This window comes from Trematomus bernacchii, unplaced genomic scaffold (genome assembly GCF_902827165.1).
Source record: "Trematomus bernacchii unplaced genomic scaffold, fTreBer1.1, whole genome shotgun sequence".
NCBI lineage: Eukaryota > Metazoa > Chordata > Actinopteri > Perciformes > Nototheniidae > Trematomus > Trematomus bernacchii.
The window spans coordinates 8,941,657-8,962,997 of NW_022987828.1; the positions used below are offsets into that span (position 1 = coordinate 8,941,657).

The window sequence follows — 21,341 nt, forward strand, 5'->3', positions numbered from 1 at the left end:
ACCTAAATGAAGTTCTTTTACTTCCCGACCGTCCCACGAGGTGTCGCTGTTTGTCACCTCCGCGCGGGTTTTTACAGTCAATCCACGTGACGTCACATGTAAACACCAGCAGCACCCATGGCCTGCAGGTCCTCCTCACCCTGTCAGCTGAGCAACGATGTTACAAATAAAGAACCGCATGAGATACAGCACGCCGGGTGTCGCCGCCGTGAAGCTGTTCTCCTCCCGCCCCGCCAAAAACCCCTCCGTGTTTCTGGACATCGAGGCCGACAGTGAGCCTCTGGGAAGAATAACAATTGAGGTAGCTAGCTAGCATTAGCCTCTCGTATAACTGCGTACTAGGCTAGCATGTCCAACAGCACTTAAACACACACAGATAAGCTCAGTGTAAATATTAGTCCCTGATTTTGAATGGGATATCTTTTATCTTTTATCTTGCAGTTGAATGCAGCTGTAGTGCCAAAGACTGCAGGTATGTTTATTTAAATTTCATTTGCTTAATATTAAGAGTTGCATGTGTTTATTTTCCCCCTTGAATCAAAGAGTTCAACTCCAACTCCTTTAAAAATTAATGTATTGAATAAAACAACTGATGATTCCACAGCAAACTTCAGAGCACTGTGCACTGGGGAACCTGGCTTTGGATTCAAGGGATCTGTGTTTCACAGGATCATACCTGGGTTCATGTGTCAGGTAAGATTAAAAAGTGAAGATGGTGCACAATAAGTGTTGTTTGCCATGTCGTCTGAATCTGTGTTTTCTGTTACAGGGGGGAGATTTCACCGACTACAATGGCACAGGAGGGAAATCTATATATGGGAAGACTTTCAATGATGAAAACTTCAAATTAAAACACACAAGCCCAGGTACAACTCTATCTTTATTTAGAAGAACAAAACAAATATTCCTTCAACCATCCATATAGAGATTAATTCAAACTTCTCAGTGAATTTGATCAGTAACTCCAAGACAAAAACACTGCTAATTTGTTCATTTTCTGGATGGGAAATCTGTGTTTGGTAGGCTCTTGTATAATGAAGACACATTTTAAATTCCTTGAAAAGCAGGTGAACAGAAAGTTAATAAATTGTTTAGCACAAGACATTATTAACACAAAATGTATCAAGCAAAAAATGCCAAACATTGTCTGTCTCAAATAGCTCAAATTGGGGATTTTGAACATTGACATTTTTAGAAAACTATTAGATAAGTCAATATAATATAAACAAAATGATCCAACCAAGAATATTTACTGTTATCTTATATATCCATGCATATAATGACAAACATGTCCCTTCTCTGGCTTCTTAACAGTATCATTTCCCAGATCTTTATAATTGAAAATAGCTTCTGCTCCACTAGATGGCAGTGCCTAACTTTATGCCACAGTAAAAACCACTGGCTATATTCTGGAGATTTTGCAATCCAGAGGCGAATGACCTAGTTTTTAGTGAGTCAACATGCACCTAATTAAATAACTCGTGTTTTTAAATAAATATATTCCACATGCTGATGATTGTGGGCTTGAGTTGCATTGTCACGGTTTGCATTTCAGAGAAGAGAAACAGGCCTAACGCTGTTGGACACACACTCGTGTCGTGCTTCTGTTTACTCCTAAATGTTATTGACTCAGTGGTAAAATGAGGTCAAGATCTTGTTGACTGCATCACGTTTAATTGATTTACTTGTTGTCTTTTTGATCTCTGCAGGAACTCTTTCGATGGCAAATTCAGGGCCAAACACAAACGGCTCCCAGTTCTTCATCTGTACGGCTAAAACTGAATGGTAAATATTTAGGTGGACTTTTTAAACAGTCATCTCATCTTTGCCACTCTGTCCTGTCCCCACATCCAAACCCTTTACCGGTGGCTGAAGTTTCTTTTTGTCTCTTCTTTTGACAGGCTCGATGGTAAACACGTGGTCTTCGGGCAGGTGAGGGACGGTATGGACGTGGTCATCAAGATGGAATCCTTTGGTTTACACGACGGTGGGGTGCTTAAGAAAATTGTCATCACTGACTGTGGGGAGATTAAATAACACTCAAAATCACAAGTGGACTTCTGTTTGATGACTCGCCATGCAACAATTTGGTATTTACTTTATCTTTCGTCCGGGAGAAACTGTCACAGGTGATTTTGCTCTGCTTTAAAGGCCCTGAAACAGCCACTGAGAGCCCAATGTCGGGAATTTTCGCTGCTTTGTTTCATGTTTGTATCCTAACAACGGTTTGTATATCCCAGTCCTCGATTTTCCTTTTTCCACTTTTCATTTGACAAACACAGACTACCACCGTCAGCAGGTATGGATATATTTTTCCTATATGCAGAGTCAGACACAGCACTTACAGTATAGTTAGCCGTTAATTGTTTTTTTTTGCATTGTGTTCTTTTTGGCACAGATGCAAATCTTAAAATCTGATATTTCTCTGTTGATAATGATGTTCAAATATATTGCTTTTATATTGGGACTTGACCCATTTACTTTGTGTACAAGCGCTCAGTCGTCCACCATGTAAAATGTTCTTATTATGCAATTACTCTCCATTTACTGCCAAATAAAATGACTGTTTTCAGATTTTATTAGCTCTAGTATTAGTATAGGACATTTGCTCTCGTGCCATCGAGCCTTCTGGTTTTAGGGCTTCCTGGAAATGATCCAGCTGCTTTTTTTAGACACCGGCTCTCCAGCGCGACCGACTTCCTGTCCATCATAGCAGGATGTGACATCATGTGACATCCACTTACAGTTGAGTTGAAATATCACATGAATGCAGTTGACAGATGATAGAGCTGCAGGCTGTAGCCTCATTGGACACGGAGGAAGCAGATGATTTAATCTGCTGGAACTATTGAGGAACCTGAAAATGTCTTGTATGTGGGCTGCTCTTCCTTCCCTGCTGCTTTATTTGAAACACAGAGCGTCTGGAATAGAGAAAGAGCAAAGGAGGCCAGGACATGTCTGAAAGCCAGAGACTGGGTGGTGCTGCTTATCGAGCTAATACTTTATGAAAGTAAATAATGAAGCGACTTGAAAAAGCAGCTCTTGCCCCTAAATGAAACCATATGCGCACTGACCTTCCACCGTTTGTTTGAATTCTCAGATTACATTGTTGCTATAGAGACCTCTTAGCTCTCACTCTGTTTGAGCAAGAGATGTTGTAACAAACTTGATATAATTTGGGTCCCCACCCTCTGGTTTAGTTTTAGTTATTTGGAATGCATGTCCAATATTGTTCATGGAAACTTGGCTCCACAGACGGCGGTGCTGTGGCCAACATTTAGAACACATGCAACACAATGACATCTTTACAACTGCTACAAGTTGGGTCTTCTGCTGTAAAAGTCTCCACTTATCACACGGCACCCATGTTAGCGGGTGTCCTTTTTTGTGTTTGGGTTTTCCTGTCCACAATTGAACCCAAAGTGTTGAAATCAAGACCTGTCAGCTCGATGTGTCTGTTATCTTTCAGTACTTTCACAGAAAGTGAAAAACAAGTTTTACAAGGCTCCCCGCTTTTCTGCGTTACACAACCGCCATGAATATCCATTAAAAACCTTTTTATCATAATCCATACACTCAGTGTTGTGTAAGTCTACAAACTTGCACTCAAAGACGCTGTAGACTGATGATTAAAACGTATACTTTTAAATTAACATTATACAGACAGGAGCTTATAACAATTGCTTTGGGCTGAGATATCCAATGAACACATTCCAGTTACTTTTAATAACAATTCAGCATAGGACCCAAAAAAAATGAAACTACATAATCCTAATTCAATATGACTTTTATTCAACAAACGCTCAACAGCACTAAAATGTTTTCCCAACTAACAAATAAGGCACATTTTGGAATGCCATTTCATGGACATGAAAAACAGACCTGCGGTCTACTCTTGAAACCATGACCATGTCTTTGTTTCCCAAAAAATCATTTTCTTCCCTACCTCATGCCTGTGTTCTGTCCAATTCAAATATTGCAACAATGCAACACATACATCTCAAGTGATACAGACAGTAAAGAATACAAACATAACTTTCCTAATTGACCACATAAGTGTTAACACATTACATTCAGTAAATATGTATTATTCGTAGAGGCTACACTAGCGGTAAATACTTCAAGACTTATAACAATCAGAAGTTGCTGATAATGTTAAAAACAATATGTACTGTAGCAAACTACTGTAAAGTATTTAAATAAGTATACATTGCACAAAATGATATTTCATTCAAAACCAAACACATGCACATGCAAACTCTAAAATAGTTCTTTGTCACACATGCCTTTTAACAAAAGTATACAATCCCTAAGACTACTAATAACACCATAACATTTTATAATAGTTTCTTGTCATTGCTGCTTTAAGCTTGAACTACATCTCACAGTTTAACGTGCTTATACAGTGGTGAGTATCCATCACTAATTAAGAAAAGAAAAATTCTGCATGTTATCACAATATATATCTTCATAATATTGTTTACAAAATGAATACATGCGACTGTATGGATGTAAATGGCAGCTCATAATTAGTTACACATAACAACCAAATAACTGGGTTATTCACCACTGATAACATCATAAAACAAAACAAAATACAATGGCTTATAATTGAGAAAGGGTATTAATTATGTACCAGCTTTAGTTTAATAATACTCTATGTAGACATCAATATTTTCCTTCTTTAGTGTAACTTTGTTGCATATTCTATACAAAAAGTGTTGTAAAAAATCTTTCCATAAATATTTCTGCAGGATAACCCCTCAGATTATTGTAAAACATAAAGAAAAAACTCCCAGCTTAATTTATTTATTAGCAATAGGCCCTTCTTCACACAAAAAAAAGCTTCAATATTGCATAACATTTTAAAAGAGCTACTATTCTCGATAATGATGGCCATCAAATATATACATAAAACAATCTATCTTTGTCAGGGAAACAACTCTTCAGTCTTTGCAGATTGCTTTACAATTTTCAACATCTATTAAGTGTTCCAAAATACACATCTCATTCATAGAAAATAACAAATTTGAACTGGAAAGGTACTATAAAAGTCAAGTACACGAAATTCAAGAAATCATGTCTGAAAGCAGAGATTTTTTTTCATTTTTTTTTTCATATGTATTGTATGAACTGCTTCCATCGGCTCGTGATTTGCCATTCAAAATGGCCTTTATAACGTTTCTCTGGGCGGAATAGAACTCTAACTTTAGGATTGGTGAATCACATATATTGTTATTTGTTTATGAGGTTAGTTCATAAGGCATCATTGGTATCTATCCCTCTCACTACAGCCACATGGTATGATGTGGACAATAAGGTTCAGTAACGACCTGTTAGGCTAGTGTCATCACACGGAGCAAACGAAAGACGATGTTAACGGTAAGAATAATGGATTGTTCCCAACTAAAAGCAGAATCGTTCATTCATATTAGGTCTCAGCTTTGGGGTCGTATAGATGCACAAATTCTTTCTTTTAAGGGGGCACTCCAGCAATTGTACTCATTAAATTCTGTTTGCTCGTCAGGCAGGACTAATTGGACGGTGACATTTGTTGTGAAACGTCTTCTGTAGCTCTGGAGGAACTTTGTTGAGTCTGAGAGCTATTGCATCACTGTTTTCTCAGCTTGGATTTAGAGACACATTTGAAACAAATGGATTTTTAAAAGATGTGGGCATTTACATCGCAGAAATTGAAAGAAGCTGTCGAGCTGCATTATGGGAAAGGTAGGATTCAGTGTTTTGTAGCCTGAGTCACACTAGGTGTTAAAGATATGCATATCTATGCCTCTGCTGCATTGACCATTCTTAAGTGTCGTGCAACCCAACTTACCTAAACTATAAAGTCACTGGAATGCCCCTTTAACTTAAACTGTAGGCTACCGTTATCAGCCTCTGCAAACTCTCCCACTAAGGCAAGGGACCATGTATATTTTTTGACAAAACCGACAGTTCCTTGGATAAACATTGCCACAATAGATTAAAACAACAAAGAGCGAGGTCCACAGTTTCATGCACGACTCCATTCTGTTGTGAGTATCGACTAAGAAATAACATCTTTGTGGATATTCCATGACAACAGACCACAGTAGGATTTGTTATTGCCAGCTGGAAATGCTGTTTCAGCCCATGCCTGCAACTCAGCAAACTTTGTTGAAGCGAACACCCACCATGCAAGTTCAAACTAATAGAGAAACTGTACAATTCCCTTGTCCTTTTTAACTCCTTTTACCTGCCTTAAACGTAATATGCATCCCAGTTACCACATGCACGTGTACTGTTCCATCTCTGAGCCTATCCCAATTTGTCTTTCCTCATTTCAAATGGCATCCTATAGTCCTGATACTTCAGCATGATTTCAATCTTTTTTTAAGGCACATACAATATGTTACATTATAAAATATAGTCAACCAGTTTTTATAAGGCTAGGAATACAGTACGATATAGAAAAGTTCATAATTTCCTATAAAAAATGTCTTTTAAAGACACTGGTTTAAAATAGTAGGCACTTGTATTCATACAAAAATTGTAAACCTAATTCATCATCACTTTCAATATATCCTTGAATCTTCAACATCTCCACATCACAAATCAGCCCTCCTATTTTACTTCCTATTGTTTCTCTCAACTAATCTGAAAATCATCGCAGTTCTCCAAAACTTCACTTCCTTTTACACAGTCTTTACACTGCAATCAGCTGTTGGACATAGTTTGTAGGTGCAACATCTTCCATTTTGCTTTATTGACTCCACTAAGGTTTGCAGGCATTGGCTGTGAACTCTAAAGTCTATCTTAAACATTTTCAAACTAACATCTCAGTTGTTTTTGTCTAATTTGGCTTTAGTTAACCGTCAAAATAATGTTTCATAATGCTTTATTGTTAATACAACTAGTGTTCTTTTTCTTACAGCTCCTTCTAGTGATTTAAATGTAACTATCTAACATCTATACCTATCTAAAACTATAGATAGCTTAGAATTTGTGTCGCAACAAAAATATTCTGGGGAGGGTGAATGAAACCTTATCCGTTAGCAATGCACTAAATCTAGACAAAGAGCAACTGAACCTACAGTAGTTTCTAAAGACGCGTGGAAGCAGTTACACAATAAAGTGATATACAAACATACAAAAAACATTTAGTTATATCCCAGTTAAAATTCAAATTGCACACTAGACAATAAGGAAATAAATAGGCCAAATGTAAGCTAGGGATGTATGGCACATTGTCCCTCAGTTATTTCACAGTTAATAAGATGTGCTGTTGACCCTAACACGGCAAGTCAAAGGCCTCATACACTTTATACCATTGTGAGTGATAAATGTTCGTCACATTAACACACAGTTCACTTGGCAGGGGAATTGGAAGGCAGATCTCTGTAAACACAAATCCAACAAACCCCAAGGTGAGGTAATCTATTGAGACCAATACTGTCAGTGACACCGATGTAATGCATGCTAATTCATCAATATGCCATGTGCTGTTGTTAATCATTGAGTTGGATCAATGGGGTTGTGTTGTTTCTGATGCATGTGGCACAAGAAAATAAAAGCTTTTGATGAGGAGCACTTGGAGAGATTGATCCTAGGTTACCGTGTTCCTTTCATTCCTCGATGTGGTCTTCAATACTGTCATTGGAAAAAAAAAAAGGATTACAAATCTGTGATCCACCGGTGGTTGAGAAGAGGGACAGAAAAATAAAAACCTATATTTGAGACTTCTGAGAGGATGGGAAGATGTGAGGAGGAAGGGACGCCATGTTGTGTGCAGGGCAGGGATGTAGGAAACCTGGATGTGAAGGGAGGAAGTTAACAGCCTTGATGGAGGATGAGCAATAGGACTTGTTGCTCTGACTCTGAATAAAGATGATTATTGCACACGGCGGCAGTAGTAGCCCAGGACTTTACATTTTTCACACAGGTGTTGCGGGTGCTCCTTACTCTGGTCAGAAACATCCAGGCCATCCGGCTTCTCTAAAGGGCGCTGAGGATACAAACAGAGAAACAATAATGAGTCATAAAAACACAGAAGAAAGAAAAACAAGCAGCACACTCGTAAAAAACTCTGAGTTATGCAAGCAGTTTCTTTGGCAACAGATTCAAGTCAGCTATACGCCTAAAGTTTGGCCTCCAATATTACGCCCAAATTCTTCACAGACCAGACGTGTACTGAACACAATTAGTTGCAGAGATATGGCAACACACCATCAGCTCTGGAAACTTGCAGTACTTTCCCAACCTTATATTACAGAAAAAGATCCAGTATGTATTTGATCATGACCTTTATGGAAATATAAGCAAACAGCAATGGCTTTCCTGGAATCATTATCAAGGACGAAAGGAATTTGTATGAGCAGCACGATAGGAGGTTATTTTAACAATCTGTCTGGAAAAATGTATTTCTCCTCTTTTGTTCTGTTCTTGTTATTTATTCAGTGGTCTAACTAAAGGAAACCAGGTTACCATGGGTCACTACAGGGAGATATTTCAGTTATCCGCTAATGAGTCTGCCTGGAAATGTTGAGACTTTACCATTGGTTCTTGAGAAAAGTTGAAACATCAGATGAATGTTTATGGGGTTCCCTCAAAGAGCAAAGTAACTGAGTTCAAGCCCCTTTGCTGCAGGCATCTTCCCTCTTGAGATGTCCTTGAGCAAGAAACTCAAGCTCAATCAAATCAGCTCTGTAGCTAAAGCTAGAGTCTGAGCTCTTTCCATTTGGAGAAAGTGAAATCGGAGCTTAACCCTGCAGCGGTCAATAACAAGCTAACGGCTAACATGCTAGCAATCCAGGAACATCCAAGCGCACAGTCAAAATAGCTCACTGAGCTCATTTCTATTTTCACTGTTCTGTGATATATATCCCCCATGGCATTTAGTTTCAAGAATATACAACATTGTATGCAAGAAAGAGTAATACAAGAGGACAAAAAATCCACTTGGCTAGCAAGCTTACTTATTGTCATTTAAAGTGGACCTATCATGCTATATTTGAATAATATATTGTAGGGCCATACCTATATACAGGGATGCACATAACTGGTACGCAGGTACGCATGCGCGGCAACAATCTGAAATGCGTACCGTCACTTGTGTCACAAAGCGCATTTGCGTACCGACGTAAATGTGAAGCTTTTCCAGAAGGCGGTTAGTTCACCGGACGACAGAGTCGGTCTCCGTGTGCACAGACAGGGCTGCTGTTAACGTCGGTCTGTACAGCAGCCCTGCGCTAAAACAGCTGATCACAACGTTCACACGCTCCGCGGTCACGAAGCTCTATACTCTACTACCACCCCCCCCCCCCGTTGACAATCGCGAAGCGCTTAACTCCACTGACGCTACCCCCCCCCACCCCCCCCGTTGACAATCGCGAAGCGCTGTACTCCACTGACGCCACCCCCCCCCCGTTGACAATCGTCAGAAGTTGGAGTACCAAACACTGACTCCAGGTACTCATCTGAGTACCTCACTGAGAAAGTTGTGTGCACCCCTGCCAAACAGATCATGCATTTCAGCCATGCCTCATTTTGCTCTATTTGCTCTTTTCCAGCCCTGTTTTTGCAAGGGCTGATTCTGTGAGAAGTCTTCTTCGCTGCTTTTGTGGCAGACTACAGCGCCACTTACAGGCCTGGCATATGTACTACAGCGTCTCCAGCGCTTTCGAGCGGCAATGGCCGTGGCCCAACCCCCGATTCCCCTGATAGGTGGAGAGTTGCCCATATAGGCGGAGCACCCCTTTTCTGACGTCAGAAAAATTCAAATCTGTATCAGCTCCATTGCAGCCCCGTTTTTAGAGATTTGGGTATGGAGGAAAAGAGAGAGGGTTGTGTTTTCTGACACTTGGTGAGTTCCCTGACACACCGGGGACACATATTCATGTATAAAAGACGTACAAAAGTGCATTTTGCATGATAGGTCCCCTTTAAGTAATTTTACTGTCAGTTAGCATGTGTGTTAGCTTAATTGCTTAGGGTGCAATTGATTGAAAATTATAATTTTTCTTTTTTGTTGAAGTTTAAACTCTGATAGAAGACAGTTATAAAAAGATTGATCAAGTAACACAGTTTATAAATGAGGTTTTCTCAATTTTGAACGCCCCCTTCTCTCATACTGTCAGCAGTCACAACGTGCTAAATCAATGGCAAAGTTCAACAAAGTTGAACTCAGCAGACTATGTGCGCAGATTTATTAAACTCGACGGAATCCATTTACATTGCACAGCTTAATAGCTGGTGTGACCAGATGTAGTAAATCAGTGAGTATACCCATCATACCCAATGGAAATAAGGCCCTTGGTTGAAACCAAATTCACTGGGCGTCTGAGAAATATATTTCCCACCTAAGAGGGACAAATATTTAAATGTGTGCAGACGGAATTGGAAAATACATATTCAGGTTATTTATGGGAATCCGCAGGGAGGGAGGGAGCCGTTGAGAGGCTGAACTCTTTGATACTCGAGGACACAGAGGTTAGTGGTCCATTTCAAACGCTGACAGAGGGGAAATATGTTAAGTGGGTGACATTGCAAATGCAGGGAATTTGCTTGCCTGTGTGTAGCTTTGCCACAAGACACAGAGGCAGAAAAGAGTGAGTTTTTCTCACCAGTGAACTCTATGAGGGGGAGAATTTTTTTTTTTAATGCAGTCTTTCCCATGCTTTTAAGAAGTATAGTTAATATTAGTAGAGCATGCTCAGCCCTGGTATCCCAAGGACGAGCAGGGACTTAAATGATAATCCTAACTTTATTTCAGGAAGTGGAATTGAAAGAATGTAGAAAAGCATAAATATTAAAAGATGAATTGTTGAGGATAAATATATCTTGAGCTCAAGCTAAGAACAGAGTGGGTTCTTTCTCAGGCGATTCATCTCTTTAGTCAACAGGCTGTGAGAAAAATTTGAGGTTAAGCCGAACAGACAGCTTACCAGCACTTTAATTCCCTCAGAGCGGTTGCTGTTCTTAAAAACACTCCCCAGCATCTTGGTTGATGTGATTCCACTTTTTTGTAAGATTAAATACGAGAGGAATTTCTGCCGCTGTAAGGCTCAAATACCTCCAAGTTGGTTTGTGTCTGAGAGACATTAATAAAGAAATATTTGTTTTAAGATTGGATGTCATTCAGTAAATAATCTCAGACTTTTATCAGTTTGAAAATCCAATAGTTTATTCAGTGCTGGTTTATTACCAAAGAGGCAAAAGCAACTGTTAGTGGTATGGTTTTTATTTTATTTTAATAACGCCATCTGGAATATCCTCAAGACAAGAGGAAGCCACGCAAACCAGAGTCTGGACTCTGTTAACTTTGGTTGAAAGAAATTCAATCTCCCACTTGAACAAAATTTATGAGTAATGTGTTTTACTTTAAAGACAATACCGCAAATAGTCAGAGTGAAAGTTGTATGTAGGATGAGGTACCTGTTTGTGTGGATAGACGTTGATGTGGCATTTGATACATTCTTGTCCCATGTTGGCCCAGGAGTTGCCACTCATCCACTTCCTCTTACACTTAGGGCACTTGTATTCTCCAAAGCATCTCTTCTTCCCCTGGTAGGGTGTCAGTCCTTCCCCTTTGGGTCTGGCCTGTAAAGATTAAAGCAAGGAGGATAAAATGTATGCACATGTGTGGAAATAATTACTTTTAACATCTTGACCAGATAAATCCAACTTTAGGATGAAGAAAGTGATTTTTCTTCTTGCCAGAATGACATTTTTAAGAGAACCTCTTGGACAATAATGGATGTTGAGCTTTGACAGCAGGGTGTGTCCATCCTTGTCATGCTAATATAATCAACTTCATCGGAGAGCACACTCCTACACACAATTTTGGCACAATATGTGGTTGTGTAATTGACATTTACTTCAATACAGCTGTGTTAAATTACTCTTCTGATTCTCACGAGGTAGATGATTACCAACAGTCAGTCAGCCATAAAAAAAGCACAGGCCTGAGGGTAATATTGTTGGGAGGAGTCGCTCCGATGACTTCATGTTGGCAACTTTATTTAGGCCACTATATAGCATTCGGGGAAAAGACTAGTTTTTCCCCTTTTAAAGCATGCCACAAACAAACGTACTGCTGATGTCATCATAAGGATAAATCACAAACTGTCCTCCATCCTACCAAAATAAAACAACATGTTCAATGGTTATCATGTTTGTCAGGGCTTGTCATTATCAATTTAAAGCTCCATCATAAGAAAAAGAAGAGAAAAATCATCCTACAACTTGCATCTGACAGTCATTATCCATCTCGGAGTGGTTATTTTTGCTTATCACAATCGTATCATTCGGGAGATAAACATTTGAAATGGAGTAGTGTGGAATAGTGTTATTTTATCTTAAAATTCTTTCATGCACAAATGGAAATCTGATATGACAGAAAAAAGTGATCTTAATACACAGCATGAAACTGCTGGCAGCTTTCCAGAAGGTAAGGGAATTCTCTGCTTTGAAAGAAAACCGACCTGTCCACTCAACTCCAGGTTCTCCCGTAGGCCTGCAGATTGTTTCCATAATCACTTTAACATTGCTTGCAGATTTCGGGGTGGATGTAGGGGGCGGTGAGAGTGAGAGTGAGAGTGAGAGTGAGAGGGAGAGGAGGGGTACAATCTGTATCCCTGGTCTTCCCTTATTTTGTCCCAGCCCATGTGTGAGTAATAGGAACTTTAATCAGCAGCATCTGGCACTGTCCTTATAGACGTCAGCAGTTTGCATCAGCACCAGCAAGCCAACGCTAAGTATGAGCGGCTGTGCTTCAATCTGGCCCCTCAACAGCATGACCTCAACCCCACTGTCAGCTTCGCATCTCCCACTGTGACAGCACACTGGCTGGAAAATCTGACTTCTGCTGGCCTGCAGCACACAGTCTATACACACTGACAGGGTTGACTCAATGCAATCAACCAGCAATCTCAAAGAGAGTACCTTGGAAACATTTTTGTTTTTAATGCTCTCCTACCAAAAGATCTAGCCCAACTACATAAATCCTGCCACTGTTACTCTTGAAACCCCAAGTCAAAATACAGCGCTTTCTAGGTTTCTGCAGCAGTAACACTGACCACTATAATATCCAATACAATACATCAGACTAATGATTAGAATACCTTCTGCACTACAGAGGAGGTCTAACCTTTATCCTCATCATTCATTTGGAAATGTGGAGATAGTGAAAATTCTTGTTACAGCTGTTTGTTCGAAAGTGAAAAATCTTTCCCTGATACTGCAGCCAGGACTCAGCAGGACAGAAACAGCACTCATCCTCCTCATGACCATTCCTCTCAGGCTCCATGCTGCTTTTTCACAGTCTGGCCTCGGCCTTTGGCTGGGCAGCATGCTCTGTCTGCATCTGACTGCTTTCAGATTGGATACTACCCTGTTTGCAATCAATCTGAAGATGCTGCCGAAGTACACCCAGCAAATGGATAATCCATGGAGCCCACATAGAGAAGTAAATCCAATGTTGACAATTAGTCTGTGTCCAAAAGAGTTTATTAATAGGGTTTTTCAAATAAAAATACATTAATTATGGAAATTGTTTATGGATAGGTCAATCGTCACATTTGGTTTGGCCAACTGTAAGTAACTATTGTTTGGTCATTTGGAGTTCTAAGTATTATACTGCCATTGTGGTCAGTTGTTTTCAAACTATTGCAACACATTGCCTCTCATGGAGGTCTGAGATGACGAGCAAGTTTCTGTTCTGAAGTCATTAACTTTACAGACGCAGTTGGCTTTCGACATTCCAATGGACACCCAAACATGTGGGAATGTCACAATAACATCTGGACTGTTGTGCCACCACTGCCTTATGACGGAAGATTAGGTTTATTTGAATCACATATATACAAACATAATCTGTCTTTCTGTTTACACTGGTGCAGGAGATAACAAATCAAAACCCTTGGCAGTAAGCACTAGATTGACTGAGCAAATGTTTTAGTTAGGCTTGATTTCCAGGAAAATAACCACGCTTTGCTACCTTTTTAATGCAACATCTACAAACCATTCACAATTCACACGGTACAATGACTAAGCTAATGGAACTGCGTCATCACAACACCAAACACTCTGGAGATGAGCCAGCATGGGAGGATGTGTTTTGTTTTCCTTTGCGCTAAACAAATAAAGCCATTCAAGCTGGTGCCAGGGTAAGAGCTTAATGGACGTAACGGAGCCATTTAGAGCATTTTTGGTGTTTGTTAAGTGGAAGCAAAGCTTTGAAACAGCGAATAGGTCAATGGCGTCCGTGCCAGGAGATGGTGAGCAATGTTTGACATATCACTTTGACAGTGCCGGCTTGCATTGAGTCAATGTTTGTTTATGTCCCCTAGGCTAGAGCCCAGCATGTTGTGTAAGTGTCAGTGTGTGTGTCGAGGACAAGTGTCCACAGAGAAGACGGTGCAACTCCATAACCGCAACTAGTTGACCGCATCCTCCTTCGGTCCAGATCACAGCAGGGACTCATATCATGCACACAGGCACAAAAACTACGGGTCAGTGAACTGTTAAATTAAGCATATACACACATGTGATACAGACATTCACTGATGCAATCTCGACGCAAACCATGGCCACACACAATGCTTCTTTCTCCCCTTTTCCCTTCTAACACCCAAACTCAAATCCACACATGCACACACTCAACAAATTCTACATCCACAAGATTTCTTACACTCTTGAGACACAACTGGAAAGTCTCGCCGCACTGTTTCCTGCACTACTCCCACTCAGTTTAGCCCTGCTGCAAGGACACGGATCATTCTTTGGCTTATATCGCAAGAATAATGAGCTCACAAAATGCAATAAATAGATTAACAAGAGACAATAAAACAAAAAGGGAGACAAATGTGAGACACCAGAGAACAAGATGAACCGAAAAATGAGAAAGCTCATTAAGCGTTTGAAAATATGTACGTGTGCGTTGGATGGGAAACAGCCTCCTATTTTCCAGGATTGTGTTGTGAAAGGGGTTTTAAAACCTGCTTCAGACTGCAACATACACTCAAACAAAAGGAGAAAAGGAAAAAATTGGACAAATACCACAAGCCCCACAGTATCTCGAGCCAACTGTGGAGAGACCCTTCCAATCAGCCTCTCTCAAGAGGGTGGCGAACGGGGAAGGAGAAACTGAGAGAAATAGAGACAAGGAGGAGGAAATCTAAATCCAAAGCAGATGGCCTCCATAGGGGCAGAACACAAAAAAACACAGAGCCGTCGTGAAATCGCTGCTCTGCTTTCAATTAAGCCATACATTTCAGAGAGGGAGAGAGAAAGAGAGGTGGGGGATAACAAAAAAGTGTCAACTAACCACTGTAGCCCTGGCCACAACTCGGTGGATTGGACTCATTATGATGTGGAGGAATGTGCAGACGAATACCTTGTGATGAGATTTAAAGACACTTATGTTGTGCAAACAGAAAGATATTAGGAATGTGAAGTATGCACACTATTGCGTTTGGATTACTGAATTGGAAGAGGTGTCTTAAGTGGAGATCTCGGTCTAGACGTCACCCGCTGTGATGTCTTTACATTTGAGGGTAATATCGTGAGATTGATTACAAAGTATGCAGCCGAGGCATCTGACTTTTCAAATATCAATTTGCCACAAAAACATCTTGAGATTCTGCTCCAGTGTAAATCATAAAAAGATGTTTATTGCTGACCACTGGAAAAGTATGTAGTCCAGACCACTGTCTGAGGCCTAAAGGTGATCTTGCATTTGTGTTGGTCTCACATTCCGAGCTAAGAGTAATGAGCAGTGGACAGACACCAGACACAAACCTGAACCCTTAATCCTCTGTCTCCAGCAACAGGATGGATTAGACTTGGTTTAATATTAGACATCCCTTCAAGCCAAACCTAAGATTGTTCTACAAGACCACTTCTTTCAAGGTTGTTGATATAGGATTTCATACTTGCTCGACATATTAGAGCAGGCATGTACATACAGTTGATTTGGGCTCGAGACACTGTCCACAGTCAGTCTATAGACAACAAATACAAGGAGACAGCGCTAACACTACAATTTGGGTTTTTCATGCAAATGCTGCATGCCATTCAGCGGTTTGTCTGCCTCTATGAGAAAACAAGGGATTTGGTGGGTCAAACAACTTTGAGGCTTTGGTAAAGAGTTGGTAGTAATTGTATGCGACCGCTTTTGTGGTCTGGATTTGGAGAGCAGGGTCTTGTTAAAAAATGCAGCTCAGCTTCATATGAATAATGCAGATACTTGGATTTCTTTATATGAACCTAAACATTTGAAAAGAGAAATTAAGGGTTGGTTGGATTATAGAAGTAGAAACCAAAAGTGTTGAGTGCAACAAAGGAAACAATTGCATCCTTTATCAGTTAATTTACATCAACATAAACCTCAAACAAAGGAAAGCCTCATGTCTAAGCCAATGCTGAGAAGGCTCTTCCCTCCAGTGCATAGACTTGATGTTATTTATGACGAAGCTAGATTCTTCTGCATGATTTGATGTTCCCATCACAGCACTGCAGACTTGCATGATCACTTAAAGCCAGACAGGTCAATAAGTCACAGCATAAGCCTCCCATTCAACAAAGAGAAACACACTGTAAAAAGGAATAGCCCTAAGGGTGTTTGTCAGACCACACCACAAGGAGCACCGAATGTTGGGTCATTGGGGGCGAATAACACTCTTATGATTCTTAATGCAGAGTTCACACATGACATTATCTGATGTGGTATTCCTATCCACAGACAAATAGAAAACACTCTTTGTGACCCTGTTTTTTTTCTATCTGAAAGGTTTCCCGGTAAGACATCAGATCATTTACCGTCTCTACCCGCATTATCTGACATCACAGCAACTAAAGATCTGAGGATGCAGTCATCAGCCTGTCAGTCAGTACTGAGGGCCAAGTGAAGGCATGCAGATGGCCACTGCTTCTCTCACAAGAATGAGACTGTCCCCACCTCAGCTGTGTCTCGCTGCAAACAGAACAAGCATTATTTTATCCGCTGTTTCCGCTGCTGGACTAAACAACCCCAACCCCATGCCAAAACCTCAGCCAGGTGCATTATGTGGACTCATTATCAATCCCACCATGCACTACAAGCTCTAAATACAGCCACTGTTTTCTTTGTGACTCTCCTTTTTGCTGCCATCTTTCTCACCTCTCCCTCCCTTTCTGGACGGCTCCTTTGCTGGTGCAGCTGTCTCTTTTCTAATGCCTGTAAAGAAAAGGGGCTGAGGCTGAAAGTGACGAGAGGAACAGGTGTGCCGTTTAAGTGATAGATTTGCCCTCACTTGTGCACAATGCACCTCAGTCTATAAGAGACATTCCCTTAAACAGGGCTGCTGTCCGTGTGCATTGCATGTTTCAGCCTCATAAATTAGGACAATGTTTGTGAGACTTTTGTATTTGAGTTCACAACTATAATCACTCTCTCAGCCTTTGGAAACAATTGCAGAGTTATTATAAAGCAAGGCCATGTTTTTTAAGTATCCCAGATAGGGCTGCCTTAATCCTGGCTTGTTGGCACTAGCCCCAAACTGCTGGGCTGCTCCCCAGCGTTCCGTAGCGCTCCGATCACTAGCTAGCATCTGGAAACCATCAGTGTAAACAAAAGAGCAGCGGAGGAGCTCAGGCCCCGCTCTGCCTCTCCGCATCCCCCAGGACATCGCTCAGAGAGCAACACAAGAACAGCAAACCAGCCCCGGACCTGGGTGTACTGCATTTGTATTGCAGAGCGTGTCCGTGCACATGTCTCCGTCTGCTCTTTTGTCTTCATCTCAGGATCTGTATTTGTTTTAGCCGCAGTTCAGAAACAGATATATTTACAGATAAAGCGGATGGGGTTCAGTCCACAATGTTAGCTTTGAGGCTTTTTGGAGTTTTTGTTTGGTTTGCTCATTAACCGTAGCATTTCTGATAAGACTTGTAATTGCTTTAATGTGGTTTCAGTTAGTGGGCTAGCATTAGCGGTCTGCCTGATGATTGCTACAAGGGAAACAGGCAGGAACCTGGCTGTGGTTAAAACCAAAGAACTGGTTCTCCTGTGAAACATCAAAAAAGATCAAAGCATTAATCAGGCCTGATCTTTCTCTGAGACACGACAAGGAAATATTTCCAAAGTTTGGAAAGTTTTTCATCTATTAATCCTGTGGTTTTGTATTTTCAGTCGAGCTGAAACCTCCAAAAAGGTGGTTCTCTGAGCTTTTAAACACCGAACCCTACACTTAAAGCAAACTTGTAAACACGCACCACAGATCTGTGTCTGCAACCTGTTCCAGCAGTTATCAGCCTTTATGATCATGGAGGTTTTCACTATTGTGGATTTAACTTTGCTAATGTATTATGGCATTTTTCCTTTTCCTGAGTAAATCTGGTTATCAATATCCTAAGTTTATTTAAGTAGATGTGCACCATGTGTGGTTATGGGACTACATATGTAATGAAATACTTCAGTGACTTAACCATAATGGTGCAGATCACTCTGGCTTGTAACTGCCTCGTATTGCCTCCATTCTCATGTTGTACAGTTGTCTCTAAATATAAACCTCAGCATTACACAATCCATGACACACATTGTTGCATTTATCTACACACAACTTAATGCAAACTTTTACTACACACAGTTTAAAAAAAAAAATCTTACCTACAATCAGATTTCACAAAACAAACAAATAGTCATACAACACAAAATAATAATAATTAAAACCATAGTACTGTTTTTATATTAGAACAAAATAATCTCACTGCTTTTTTTTTACTCTAAAATATAATGTGCCTAGAATTATCCGTCATCCACGTCCATTGATTTCTATTTTACTGAGCTAAATTACCGCAAGAAAAAGGACCTTACTTCAATTAATGAATTAGATAAAGTTGTTTGAATGTACTGGTTACTCAGTCACTTCATTCATTGCAAGTGTGGTGACTCGCATAGAGCTGGCATAACAGTGCTACTTTCAAGAAGCTATTTGTAACACTTTCCTATGGCTGGGTGCTAAATATGTACATGCACATATAAATCTAACACTTAAAAAAACATTGACATGCAAACTGTCAATATATATAAATGTTCAAATGTTTCATGCATTATTAAAATAGACTCAGTCATACATGATGTATTTCTAATATTAGACGGCAAATGGTATGTGAGCTCATTAGATATGACTTTCCATCACTAGTCAACTAGCACTCATTTGAACCTTCACTGCACCCATGTGGGTCAGGCTGCTATTCTTGAAAAAGGTTTCATATTCTAGAAGCTCTTTATTTTAGCTTTTCATACGCGCTTGACATTTCATTACACTATAAAAAGCAGTTTTCTCACAATAGCACATCCAAGTCTAAATATGCCAGTGAGGCTCAATGCTGTATTTTGGGTGCATTTCTCCTCTCTCAGGTGTTACTTGTGAGGAAAGTAGTAGTGGACAGAGAAAAGTAAAGTGTTTTGTGGTAACCATAACTTAGTATAATCGATCCACAGCTACGTAAAAACTTCAATCTTGACGGGCTTCCAAAAGGGATTTAAAAACCCACATGGACCTGACACATCTCACCAGTGAAGTCTATTTCAAGTGAAGAGCAATGCATTTAAAATGTTAAAATAAATATTTTAAATTAAGCAGCAACGCTTGAGGTAAAGGTTTTTCACTCGTGTGTTTATCGGTTTCACAATCGACATCACAAGCATTTATAAATGGCTTTGTTATCTAACTGTGATACATAGAGGAGGATGTCAAGAGGACAAACACTCCAACAGTTTTAAAGAATAACCACAAGTCCATTTCCAGCTCCGTGGAGACGCCAAAATAGTTCATTCTAGGAAATGCTGGCCTCGGCTTGGCTGAGTTAGTGCACCGTACTGTAATCTGTGTTTACTGAGAGAGGCCGTGCCACAGCACACACACAACATGTTTCTGAAATGATCTTAAAACGGAACAAGTGTCTGGGTTGAACATAATTCTATCTATTGAAGTCCCGTAACAGTACTGGGCATATCACTTATGTTTAGTCTGTTCTTTGGCATGCTGAGATATCACACTGGGAAAAGGTAAGTCAAGACAGCTGTACCAAAGATAAAACATCCCACAGCTGTCAGTCATGTAGATAAGTGGAGAGGCTGTGCCAGAAAATATATAAAAAAAGATATTCAGTGCTTTTAAATGTCATCAACTACCCACTGAGAAATTGTTGAAACATTTTGACAAGAACAAGAAGTATTCTGGATCATAAACATGTTATGGTTTCAATTATTTTAATATGTGTCCCATTTAAAAAGGAGGAGCAAAGAAATACAGACAGGATTCTTGGACTACAGTAATCGAAGAAACTCTGACTCAGAATGACATGTTTAATTATTTTATTAAAATCAGCTTTTCTTATCTTCCCTCTTACATCCATGTATTTTTTACTTTGACAGTAGATTTTCTTTACGTGGCTTTGTTTGGTGGAAAAATCATAAAACATTGTTTACTTCTATCAAACAATGCAGGTTTTAATTATTATATTGTGATCTTTTTGGCAATGTTGACAAAATATGGCGATCTGTTGATTTAGATTCAAACAAATCTCTGCTAAGTCATCTTTAATGAGGTTATTGCTTACAAATTCAATTTGGTGACCTGCAATTTCTGGTTGTTTTGATAAACTGAGGGTGGAGGTCTTGTATTATGTGTTGTCGCAAGCAGCTGATGATGACTCAATGCTCTGACAATTAATACGCTCTCTCTCTACAGACCATGCATGCATACAGTTCAGTTAAGTTCAGACTCAATGTTTATTATTACGATTTCTTATTTATATAAATTCTCATCTTATTCCCTAATAATCTGGAAGTGGATTTCTAACCAAGTCATGCAGGCAATATAGACCTGCCATGGTGTGCACATATGTGTGTGCTTGTGTGTGTACGATAACGTTTTTCTCCTCAGTAACAGACCCACGTCATTCGTGTCCAAGACAGCTGCAGAGGCATATCACCATGCCAGCACACTCTTTGCCAAAACCCTATTCCCAGATTCCTAGATTTCCAGAACCCAGCTTTCCTAATCGGCCACGGATCTCAGTGTCATGTTCTTGGATGACTGATGGATACCCCTGAGAGTCAATGATGTGGGTGTTTCACTTCATACCAACGAAAACAATCTTTTGTTTTAAAATTGACGTTTTTTGACAGAATCCTTTCTCCTTCTCTATGCTCCATTCATAGAAAACACACATACAGGCCAACTGGGCCTTGGAATCTGCCCTGGTTGAACCCAGAACCCCAGGTCCGTTTAACACCAGCTTGGAAGCTGCCTGTTTAACGGATATCGGAAAAGTTTGCCATACGCCTTCACTTACAACATTTACAGGGTGCTAAGGGCTAA

At 40.0% G+C, this 21,341-nt stretch overlaps 2 protein-coding genes across 2 annotated transcripts in view; one reads left to right on the plus strand and one right to left on the minus strand.

Moving 5' to 3' along the window:
- Positions 1-97: 97 nt before the first annotated feature.
- On the plus strand, positions 98-2,577 carry ppifa (peptidylprolyl isomerase Fa). The gene is made up of 6 exons (XM_034152705.1): positions 98-301; positions 442-472; positions 605-693; positions 770-866; positions 1,710-1,785; positions 1,902-2,577. The coding sequence occupies exons 1-6, from the start codon at positions 158-160 to the stop codon at positions 2,035-2,037; spliced, it is 573 nt and encodes a 190-aa protein (XP_034008596.1). The 5' UTR covers positions 98-157; the 3' UTR covers positions 2,038-2,577.
- Positions 2,578-3,771: 1,194 nt separating this feature from the next.
- Positions 3,772-21,341, minus strand: part of zcchc24 (zinc finger, CCHC domain containing 24) — a 32,534-nt gene continuing 14,964 nt past the window's right edge. Inside the window, exons 3-4 of the mRNA XM_034152516.1 lie at positions 11,410-11,574; positions 3,772-7,981 (exon numbers count right to left, since the gene is read on the minus strand). Of these exons, the coding sequence (XP_034008407.1) occupies positions 7,868-7,981; positions 11,410-11,574 (279 nt within the window). The 3' untranslated portion in view covers positions 3,772-7,867. The remainder of the gene's footprint in view (positions 7,982-11,409; positions 11,575-21,341) is intronic.